This window comes from Medicago sativa, chromosome 8 (genome assembly GCF_051527215.1).
Source record: "Medicago sativa cultivar Bolivia chromosome 8, Bolivia_mono, whole genome shotgun sequence".
In the NCBI taxonomy this organism is placed as follows: domain Eukaryota; kingdom Viridiplantae; phylum Streptophyta; class Magnoliopsida; order Fabales; family Fabaceae; genus Medicago; species Medicago sativa.
The window spans coordinates 67,023,781-67,036,254 of record NC_140756.1 but is presented as its reverse complement, the minus strand read 5'-3'; the positions used below and the strand labels follow the sequence as shown (position 1 = coordinate 67,036,254).

General features: G+C 31.2%; 1 protein-coding gene across 1 annotated transcript; it reads right to left on the bottom strand.

Annotated features, from left to right (window-relative positions):
* Positions 1–705: 705 nt before the first annotated feature.
* Positions 706–2,428, bottom strand: LOC146900733 (uncharacterized). The gene has a single exon (XM_085737378.1). It carries the CDS (start codon positions 1,842–1,844, stop codon positions 999–1,001), a length of 846 nt encoding a protein of 281 aa, XP_085593504.1. The 5' UTR covers positions 1,845–2,428; the 3' UTR covers positions 706–998.
* Between the last annotated feature and the right edge of the window lie 10,046 nt (positions 2,429–12,474).

Genomic DNA, 12,474 nt, shown 5'->3' with positions numbered 1-12,474 from the left:
AGCTAGAACATATTACATAAAAAGAACCATAAGAATTTATAACCAAAATAAGCCCAAATTATGTACTAGTAGTACACATTCTGTACAACGCATAATTAGCAAATAAGCAAATAAATTCTGTACTAGTAGTACAATCACCCAAATTCAGCTTACCTTTCATAGACCATATATTATAACACACAAAAAAAAAAAAAGTTTTTTTTGGCGGGCTGGCGGGCCGCCCGAAGCCCGAACGGGCCAGCCCTAACGGGCCACGGGCTTTTTCGGGCTGGGCTAAAAAGCCCTGAAAAAATTCGGGCTGCAATTATTCGGCCCAGGCCCTCCAAAAAATTCGGGCTTTCAGGCCGGCCCGTACGGCCCGGCCCATTTTGACAGCTTTACTTTCAAGTTATCGGTCAGCAAGACAAAGCAATCCTAACCATCCCTATTAATTTATTATTAAACCAGTGGTTGAGTTTAGATGAGCCCAAGATGGAGAAATTTTACAATTTCCCCATGCTAAACGTCGCCATGTGTCAAAGCTCCTCCTTAAAGCATCTCTAATATATTGGAAGATTATTTAGAGATGCTTTATGACTTCTAGAACTTGAACTTGTGGTCATTTGATGTGTAAAATGTGAGTATCGTTGATTGATGGTAACTATCTTGAGTGGATTAATCAATGACAAAACCGGTAAAAGATTCATATATATTTGTACTATGAAATGAACTCATAAAAGCTTTGTATAATCAATAGCATAATTGATATCTCACTCAATTTTATTTTCTCTATAATTACATTACATGTAAGAAAAATATTTAAATTTTTGTCCAACAATATAATAAAAAAAAGTGTAAAGATTTGATTTGATTATAGAAAAACAAAATTATTTGCCTCTTGAAAGTGGGAACTACGTCCAAATGAGGTCATGAAAACACAAAAATAAAGCTAAAGCCACAAGAAAAGAAAAGTTGCATTCCTTATTTTCTTTCCTCATCCACCATGCATGCATGCACGATTATCCCTTGGAGTTGGAAGAACGAATTCCATTTCTTTCTTCTGATTTTCTTTCCCCACCACCACACCCCCATACCCAACATTTAAAATTTCCTTTACCATTTCCTCCTTCTCCACCACCCCAACCCCATCCTTCACCACCACCACTTCCTCCTCCACCTCCACCGCCGCCACCTCCTCCACCACCTCCTCCACTTCCACCACCACCACCGCCACTTCCACCACCACCCCCTTGACCGTGACCATTACCATTTCCTCCTCCACCACCGCCACCTCCTCCACCACCTCCTCCATTTCTACCACCACCTCCGCCACTTCCACCACCACCACCTTGACCATGACCTTTACCATTACCATTTCCTCCTCCTCCACCACCACCACCACCGCCTCCTCCACCTCCTCCACCGCTTCCCCCTCCCCATCCATGACCTTGTCCACTTCCTCCACCCCCACCACCTCCGCCTGAACTTCCTCCTCCGCCACCACCACCACCTCCACCTCCGCCATTGCCCTTTCTGCTCTTTCTATGTCCACCTCTCCCGTTTCCCCCTCCATTGCCTCCACCACCACCACTACCTCCTCCACCTCCAGCACCTCCTTTTCCACCATTGTCCTTATTGAGCTTCCTTTCAACTAATACTTTTTCAGATGAGTACCCTGTCTTGCTTCCACGAAAATCTTCCACAAAACTATGGTCCCCACGTGAAACTTCATTAGTAGAGTTGATGCCATTGACATCCATTGTCTTCTCATGAAAAAAGTTTCTCCCATTAACCAACCAAGGATTTACAACGACCACCACAACAACCAGAACCATCGCAAATACTACTCTCCTCATAATCCCCATCTCTTTCCTTATTATTAAGCACTTCCCAATAATGCATATATCACAATATTGCTACATACACCATCCTTTTATACCCTTGGCATTGCACTAGTTAGTTACTAGCTAGTTTGCATTACTTAGTTCCCACTACACTAAACAAACAATATCTCCATAAGGTGCTACAAAGTGATGATGAATAGTATATTGATTTTCCTTCTAGTGCAATCTGTCCCCACCACGTTCAGAGCATATTGTCTCAAATGGTACATATCATGGATTAAGGTTGTTTTAGTCCAGCTAGTTTATTAGCTTCATTATAATGATATATATAGTAGCCACTAGCTAGTGCGCTTGTGTTTGCTAATTATATATGTATGTGATACACTGATACTTATAGTGAAAAATATTGATTATTGGCACATGGTTGAAAAGTTGGAGCTATTTTTGCAAATGCATTTATAAGTTAAGAAATTCACCGAACTATATATGTATATAGCGTAAAGCACATGGTGGAGATGTTGGGTGTGGGGGTGTTGTTGCCTTTTGCTTGACGATTGGAAATTTAGGACAATCTAGTGGTGGTGTGATGAAGATTCCAATGGGAAGGTGGATTATCTGTTCATGCCATCATCTTCTTCTTATTCTCTTTTGTATATGGCTTTCTTCTCAAGCTAGCTATTTCTTCTTTTTAGGTTTGTTGTATGATACAGTTTTGGGCCAAGTGGACCGTTTTCATTTTAATTTTTGTAGTGCATTTCCTTTTTGCTATTTTTCACTCCAAGTATATATTGGTAATTGCTTTAATTTATAGTCCTTCGCATTGCTGAAAAGGTCATTGATTTTAACATATCGTAACTCTCGACCTACAAAATCAATTGGAAGTACGATCCAAATCGTAGATTTTTGGATCGGAACATAACTCCTGATCAACTTCTTTCAAAGGTTGAGCAATCGGAGGGGCCTATATCTTTCTTTCTCTCCTACGCACCTTGTGATGCCTATGTGCAATCAGCGATGCTATTTATCTAGACAAATTGTGTCCCGAACAGCTAGCGAAAAGTAATTGTCCAATAAAGTTGTTTCCTGGCCACAATTCAAGGGGATGGTGGGGCATAATTTAAGGAAAAATCAGAGTGCATTCTCTCTCGTGAAACAGTCGGGACCAAATATGTCGTGATACTTAGCATTTTCCATGTAAAATTTACCCTTGATCCATTATTAAAAAAAGTTAACTCAACGGGCTATTATAGCTAAACTAAAGCCTTTATTTAAATAAATTTTAATGAGAGGGAGTGAGGAAGTGAGATTGGATATAAAATGGAATAAATTTGTACTGACAGAGTTTGGCGGACTAGAAATAACTTTTTTTTTAAAGAAACTTCAATGTGGCTAGCTCTTTTGGGAAAATGGTGTTGGAAGCAAATTAAATAGTGTTGAAGATTGAGATGTGATAACAACGCTCTATGCAGGGGGAAACAAAAATTTAGTTTAGGGGAGACCGAGTTTAAGAGTATAACTTAGTAAAGAAAAAACAAATTTTTATATGTATAATTTATACAAGAAATTTAAGAAGTTATAAAATATTATCAAATAATTTTTTTTTTTAATCTAAAATTATAAGAAATTTCAAAGATATAAGAAAGATGAGTTTCGTGAGGCTTGCTTGAGTATGATGAGACTGAAGAAGATTTTTGAATAGTAAAGAAAGAAAACATGAAACAACAAAATGCAAAGGCGGAAGAATAAATTCAAGATAAAATCACGAGTACCGGATTGTTGGTATATATAAGAGTGCACAAATAACACTGCATGTAATAAATCAAAAAATTTGAAAGAAATTGCAACAAGAAATCATAAACCGATATTGATTGATGATTAAGATTCTTCTGTAAATTGCAAACAAAATTTCACTTTTTTTTCCTTGTTATACATTCTAGTTAATGATTAATTTATTAAAATTAAGTGTTCAATGCTAAATATATTGAATCACAAAAAGTTCATTATAGAATATCTTATAAAGTTTACAGAAAATAAATATAGTGACCGAAAAATATAATAGCATACTAATATGAAGAAGAAAAAAAAAATGAAGGAACTGTGACAACTGTTGAACCACCTTCTAGCTTCGTCTTTGAGTCTTTGATACAATTGTATTAAAAATGAATATGGGAAAGGAGAGGGAGAAGTGGGGGGGGGGGGGGGGGGGGGGGGGGGGGGGGGTAATTAGTTAGAATTACTATTTTGATTGATTACATTAGATTTAGTTTGTTATAGAGGATAAGAGCATAACCATCCAAGTTAGTTATATTGTTACTTATCCTAGTCTAGTAGTCTGGGTTTCCCATTCTATATAAACCTCACTCATCAATAATACTATCATTAACGAACAATTCTTCTCCACGCTATCTGATGAAGTATCAAAATTAAGTATTGAATTATTATATCTATACGGATTCAAGCGATATTATGGTGTTAAAAAGTAATAATAATCTTAAGTTACAAGAACAAGAGTGAATTTTGTTTGGTTGTGAATAAAATAATAATTATTTTTTAGTTTCCGTTATAAATCAGATAATTATTCATGAATCTAAATAATAATTTTTTTCATATGATAGAAACCGGAGGAAGTAATAAAGAGTAAATTGCCACAAGATGAGCATAGCTACTCAAACAATAGCATACTCCAAAGAATGTAAAAGTAAGACCTTGTGGATTTTATGTTTGTATTAGAAAGTATTTAAAATTTAGGGTTAATTAAGTAAATGGTCCCTATAAATATTCAGAATTTTGTTTTTAGTCCTTACAAAATAAAATCGAACTTTTTAGTCCCTATAAAATTTTTCGTCAGCATTTTCAGTTCCTATAAAATTTTTCCATCAACATTTTAGTCCCTGTCAAAAATTTCCATCAAGATTCTTGGTCCCTAAAATGCTTAAGAAAAATGTCACAGAGACTAAAAAGTGTGATTTTATTTTGTAGGAACTAAAAACAAAACTGTGAATATTTATAGGGACTAAAAACTTAATTAACCGTAAAATTTATCAAGACAACACCTTAAACCTAATACTCATATCATAACTCAATCCTAATGAGAAAGATGCAATGGCGGTAGAATTCATCTCCATATAATTGTAAATTAATTCAACAAGAGTACTTGACAAAGTAGAAGTTATATGTTTTCAACATGATGTTTTGGACAGCGATATTATATGACACAACTCAATAAGCATCAATTAAATATACTTGACCAAATATATAAACATACACACACACTTGTATATATGTCAGCAAGTCTATTCATAGAAACCCTTAATTCAAATCTTCATTCTCAAATACCAAAAAAAATTATCATTCTATGGTTGAGATTTTCAACAAAGAGAAATGGAGTGAAAATTCCAATTGAAAGAATCCAAACCTTATTGGAACAGAATAATGTCATTGTCTTACACTTCACTTTCAGAACTAAGTCCAGCAGACATGATCATCTATTGTTTTTTGTTGAATCTATCCACAAATCCAGAAATTCAGAACTGTCGACATTTACTATGTGACATAAACTTATCGCTAATTTTGTCTACACTCTCACTCTCATAAAATAACTCTCCTATTCTGATTAATTATCTTCTACCTCATATATATGTCAGCAAGCTTTGAATCTTTATTGGGGATGACTATATCATGGGAAGAAAAACCTGCAAATTCAAACCAAGCACGAAATGTTTTTTTTTTTTTTTTTTTTTTTTTGTAGATAGAAGAAATGGCAAAGCCATTATAAACTCACACACACAAGTGTAGGTACCAAGGTTCGAACCCCGGTCATAGCGTCTGGCTAACAATTTCGGCATTTTGCCAGTTGAGTTAAGACTTGCAGACAATGTAACTTTTATTATACTTATTTGGGAATTATTAATGTCTCGGATTTTATATCTACAAATGTATTTGTAATTTACCCACTATTAGTGTCTGGGAATTAAGTTCTCAAGTTATTGTATATTTAAAAAAAAATAAAAAGTTTACGAGTATCTCGGGAACACTCTTTAAACATTCTAAATTAAGTACCGATTATTCTTTAAAAAAGTCAAACATTTAAATTTTCAATGAGCAAAATTTCATAAAAACTTACTATTTAAAGTTGAATGATGAAAGAGAGATTGAAATAAATACTAAAATGTTGAATGTACGTTGGAGTATATTTTTTTGACAAAGAGTGTTAAAGAATATGAGATGTTGAAAGATCTTCTATAAAAATTTAATCGTCAATGAGTATTACAATATAGATATATAAAGTATTTTTCATAATGAAGTAAAATATAGTCTAGCATTCATTTTATCCGCTTACAAATTATTTTGAATTATTTTCGCATGAGAATGCAAGAAACTTTTACCCATATAAATATACCACAAACAATCAAGCTAGTTTTTTCTCCTTAGCATGACTCAAACGTTGAGCTACGCAAACCCCTCAAACAATGAGGCCATTAAGATAAAATGATTGTTGTATTTTAATTAATGACGAATTGTTCAGAAATACTAGGTCAATTTTTAGCTGAAAAAAATCATCGATTAAACTTTGATTATGTACCATTCTCCTAAAGAACGAGATGTTGGATTAATTATTTAATTAATCAATTATGGATTGACAATAATCAATTATTATAAGTTGATGTCATAATATAAATTATGGTCTATTGTGTTAAGCACTAATTATATGATGAATTTGAGTGATTGGGCTTTTGTTACTAAATGGACCGTGATGGGTTGGACCATTTAGATAAGCCCAATGAGAGGTCCCTGCCCTCAGCCGTTTAGCTATTTAAACGTCATCCCATTAGACGGTTAATTATTCTGAATATTGGTGAAAACCTAGAGCTAGACGGAATGAGGGTAGTTACCCCTCTCATAGTTGTCGGCGTTGTCTACGGTTATCCTCATCAATCTAATTCAAAGGTACACAATCTCTAGTTCTTTCTTTGTTATTGATGATATGCTATAATTTGTATCTAGTGATCTATGGCTAAAAATCTAAAACTTTCATAAAAATTGGTATCAGAGCCAAATAGATACAATTTATGGCTATTGTTAGATTGAACCATATTTGAATATCGATGCACTGAATTATCCATCGTACTGTAACATGGCAATCATACTTTGTTTTATTGAATAGATAAATAAGTTAAGGGAATTGCAAAAGCATATGCCTTATTTTATTATTTTTGCGATCCCTTTGGTGATTAAAACTTCTATGGCCACTATTTCTAGACCTTTTGTGAGGCTTGCTTGCTTATTTATCATGATTATTGTATCGATTGCCACAACAAATTAATTCAATCAGTATGAAAACCGGTGTTCTACAATTCTGTTATGCCATAAAACCCCATTCCCTTCGATCTGTGTCAATTCTATTTTGATCGGTGATTCCTGAAATTAATCAAGGGCTTCTTTCATTCGAAAGCATAACGATCCCAACCCAGGCAAAATGGTTATCCGCCGCCGCCGTATATTGAATGAAACCCGTCGGGTCATGTAACCAAACAACCGGGTTAAACCCGTTTACTTTCTGATGACTATGGCCAATATTTTTTGCTTAAACTTGGGGCATTTTATCATAAATAAATAAAACAGGCCACGTACGGCTATAAAAATTCCAAAATTTTATTTTATCCAAAAATATTATTATGTATTATATTCTGGTCATATTGGCATAATTTTTCAATTTTTTTTTGATACTTAAAGATATTTTATATATTATTATTTGGGGACAAACTATATTTCTAAATTTACTCTAAGATTCCTTACTCTTTTACGACACTTTGAAAAAATTCTCGTTCTCTTGGTCGATGTGTCAATGAGGAATTATTTATCCCCTAATTAACTTGTAAATATTATATTATTTTGGAATAAAAATATAATTTCTTTTATACCCAAAATATTTGCAAGATTTGATTTATTCTTTACCCTTAAAATTTGGGATTTAAATTGCTTTATGAAATCTCTAAATATTTGATGTAAATTAATATGAGAATCGTATACTCTTTTAAATCTTATATTCATTAGATTTGAGTCTATAATATCCTATGAGAAAGTATTCTTTTATGGTAATAACACTTATGTGAATTAGTTTTAAAGTGTTATGATTGTGAAAATTCTTAGACTCAGACTTATATTCTTGCATCAAATATTCTACATTAATATATATATTTTGCGATTTTTTGATACCCTCAAAATTATTTGTCTTGTCAAGTATAACTTGACTATTATACTATTATACTATTCTTGATCTTGATTTATGGGTTTCAAAAATTTTGTCAAATTTTAAAAGGATCGTTGAGAATAATTTCTCTTCAAATCATATATTCTCAATATTTGAGCCTAAACTATTTTGAAAATTCACTCTTACATTAGTAACACTAACTATTTAATCAATTGAAATGTTACTATTGTGAATTTCTAGAAGGTTCAATTTATTAATTCTAATGCCAAATATATTGAATATAATATATTCTTTAATTCATATTGTTTTAGCATAAAGATCCAAAATTTACTAATTGATCATTTTTTGGCGACATATTTAAACTAAGACACTTGTCTTTGATTCTTGTCACAAATTGTTTTGATGGGTCCTCATAATATTTTGTTTTCAAAATGAGTATAGTGAGTTGTATATATATGTCATTTATATTAATTGAATCTAAAATTGACATATTTCTCTTTAATATACATTATGTTTTCTGCTATACTCTCTAATCTAGACCCTTAATTTATTACTCTAAATTTTGTGACAAACACCATTAACTATCTAATTATGTGTCTTGTCGCAATTAAATATTTGGATCACAATTATGTTGAACTATGAATGAGGCGTGGTTACATTTTTTTTTATGCTAAAATTCTAATGATGAATTAAAATTTGTAAGCCTATTTGTTGTTTATCTGTTAACTATTATCATAACAACTTGTTAAGAATTGAGACAATTTTGAAAATATGTATCATCCTTATATCTGAAGTCTTATAGAAATCATATTGATTTATAATTAGAGTCTCACATATGTTTATTTACAATTGCTTATTCTCCATTCATGATTATTTTGAGATGACTATATTATAAGATATTCTCGTTAAGTCATCAAAATTCAGTGGCTCTAAGTATAAGGATGAACGTCACACTCTGCGAGGTAAGTTGTTATTTAATTATTTTATCCTCTTGTGACTTATTGCTTATTATTGCACATATGAAGAAATTTAGTCTTTCTTCTCTTTTGTTGAGCAATTATGATATCCTATATAGAAGTGAAATCCTTTTTTTTAGAATATTCTAAACAGAACTCTGTTGTTATATACTATTTTCTTACTATAATACTCCATTTTTGTATTTGTGTTCTTTCTAATTTATAGTGGGAGTATTGAAAAAATTTATTCTAAGAGTTCTTTTCTGGATAAATTAGAAAACTATTTGACACACTTCTATTCCAAATAACAACTTTTGTTATTATACTACTTCATAGAAAATAAATTCTAAAGTCATATTTATGATGTGCTAATTTAAAATATTGTTAAGCACATTTTTCTATCATTTGAATATGACCGAAGTTGAGTAAATTAAGTATAATTGTTTATGCATGATATTATTGTATCATATTCTCTTAAGCATAAACATTATTTATTTGTATAATTGTAATCTCACCTATCGTGGGTACAATTATGCGAATTTTGTTAAATAGATTAGCATTATATTGGTAACAGTCATACCCTATCGGTGTGTTGTTATTAATATAATTGTTATTATTCAATGTACCTAAAATGTTTATACTTATGTCAATTATAATACTCTATCAATGTCTAAATTTTGTAAGACATAAGAATGGTACATTGTGATGATATAGTTCTTACTTATTATCCTTAAGATCTTTGAATGAGATTAATATAAGTAAGTTATTTTGTTAAAAGACATGTAGAAAATTGTATAAATTTTGCAATCCAATATTATTATATTTTGAATTAAATTTATAACTATATGTGATTTTATATATATATATATATATATATATATATATATATATATATATATTTTGGATTGCCACTATCCCTTTGTTATGTGAGTGGCGGACATACCCTATCGGTGTGACGTTACTTAACATATCATTTTGTGATAGAGAAATAGTTGAATAATTTATTTAAAATATTTTCAAACTTTTTAATTCAACTATCATTGTTTTTTCTCTATCAAGTGGGAGAATCGTTGCTATGTATTGTGTAACGTGATGGACATACCCTATCGGTATGACATTACTTAACATAATCATCCTTTTGTGGGTAAGATAGTTTAACTATCATTCTCCACCAAGTGGAGAAAATATCATTCTTCAACAAGTGAGAAAAATTCTACATGTTAACTAACTATATCTCATAAACAAATATATTTATTTGTTTTCATATTTTTAGATATGAAATTTTTGTAGAGACCTATATTGAGGATATTAGTTATGCTATTGCTATTCTTTAATACTTATGGAAGCTTGTGACTATTTTCTCTTATATCCTCAATAATAATAAAATATAAGTCTTGTGTATTTCCGCTGCTTGTAACCTAATTGTTTCTCAAATTTGTGTAAGTATAATTATAACATTTGAGTTTTGAGTGAGTTATTAAAATTGTGAATAGAGTCTCATATCCTATTTTATAATAATAGAGACTTATCTCACTCATATGATGATAAACCTTTTATATAATCATCATATTTGTCGTATAGAGGTTACTATATTTATAAAATTCTTTGGAATTTTAATTGTGAAAAAGGAGATTTTGTGTTATAAAATTCTTAAATGAAAATTTACGTTCTCCTTAATTCTAAATGCAGAATATGTGGTTAACTACGAAACCCAATTCTTGATAATATCTGCTATTGATAAAATATGTATTTATGGGGGTTTCATATTATTCTTGAGTTACCACTTGTGTTAATAATTCTGCTATGCTCATGTGCAAAATATGTGGTTGAGTTCATGAAACTCTATTGGCTAAAATTATATAACCACTTATGTTGATAATCTTGCACTGGTAATTAAGTATCCCACTGTTGAATATTACATTATTATAATATTTTTTTTGTATCAGTGATCACTAATGAGAATCCCACTTACTCTTGTTTATATATATGTGGGATCAGTGGGAGTGTGTACACAACATTATATATTATGAGCTCAAATGAGAAATCTCACTCTTGTTTATATACATGTGAGATCAAGAGAAATGTGTACACAATATTATTCTCGTTATCGCCATATACTCTTGTGCACACTATAAAATATGGCATAGTTTAAGAGACTTTAAACTTTAGTCTCATTCTATTATATTGAGATATATGTTAAAATTCTATCAATCTCAATGAGCATCATAATTGGATGCTTAAGTCAATTTTGTTGGAATATGCACAATAACTTCTTGGCATGCAAATATATATTGTGCTTCTGTTTTACCAACATTCCATATTTTTTGAGGTCATAAATAGTAAGTACAATGTATAATATCAATACTCCTATCGAGTATGATATTGTGTTCTTGTGGTACTTATAATTTGAGATAATCATAAATGTTCTTTTGTTATTGACATTTCAGTGGCCACATTAATCCACATCTTTTTCTTTAAACTACGTGTCTATGTTAATCCAATTTGGGATTATTGAATTTCCTATTTTGCTTTTATGGATTTTCATAGTCACATTTTTTTTATAAAACTTGGATTAATTGAATGTCATAGAACATTTATCGACTTTGACTAAATGTAATTACTCTCTCTTTATAGGCTATCCCTATAAGTAATTACTATTCTTATACATATGTGGATATATGACTTTTATGGAATTGAAAACTCATTGGCAGAACCATTAACCACAGACTTATATATATGAGTATTGTAACTCATAATGATTTGATCAAGTCTATGTTATTTTGGGTTAGTGGGAGTTTGTTATAGCATTTTTTTAAAATGTTTGGGCTATTCTTTAGTGACATATTCTTTTTAATTCAAACGTGTCACTATAGATTCATCATTTGTTAGAAAAGTGAGTCTTTGATCTGTATGATTTGTTTTCCTATCGGATTCAATTTCTGCAGCATTAAAGCTTACTTCTCTTTTGAATGATTAGTGCTTTGACCATACATGTAATTTTAAATTTTAAATTCTTTATGACAAGTGAATTTTTTTATTCTTTCAGTAATTGAGTATTGTCATCCAAGTGGGAGATTGTTGGATTAATTATTTAATTAATCAATTATGGATTGACAATAATCAATTATTATAAGTTGATGTCATAATATAAATTATGGTCTATTGTGTTAAGCACTAATTATATGATGAATTTGAGTGATTGGGCTTTTGTTACTAAATGGACCGTGATGGGTTGGACCATTTAGATAAGCCCAATGAGAGGTCCCTGCCCTCAGCCGTTTAGCTATTTAAACGTCATCCCATTAGACGGTTAATTATTCTGAATATTGGTGAAAACCTAGAGCTAGACGGAATGAGGGTAGTTACCCCTCTCATAGTTGTCGGCGTTGTCTACGGTTATCCTCATCAATCTAATTCAAAGGTACACAATCTCTAGTTCTTTCTTTGTTATTGATGATATGCTATAATTTGTATCTAGTGATCT

Excerpts from the sequence above, each read along its gene's own strand:
- LOC146900733 (XM_085737378.1), bottom strand. The coding sequence starts at position 1,844 with ATGGGGATTATGAGGAGAGTAGTATTTGCGATGGTTCTGGTTGTTGTG.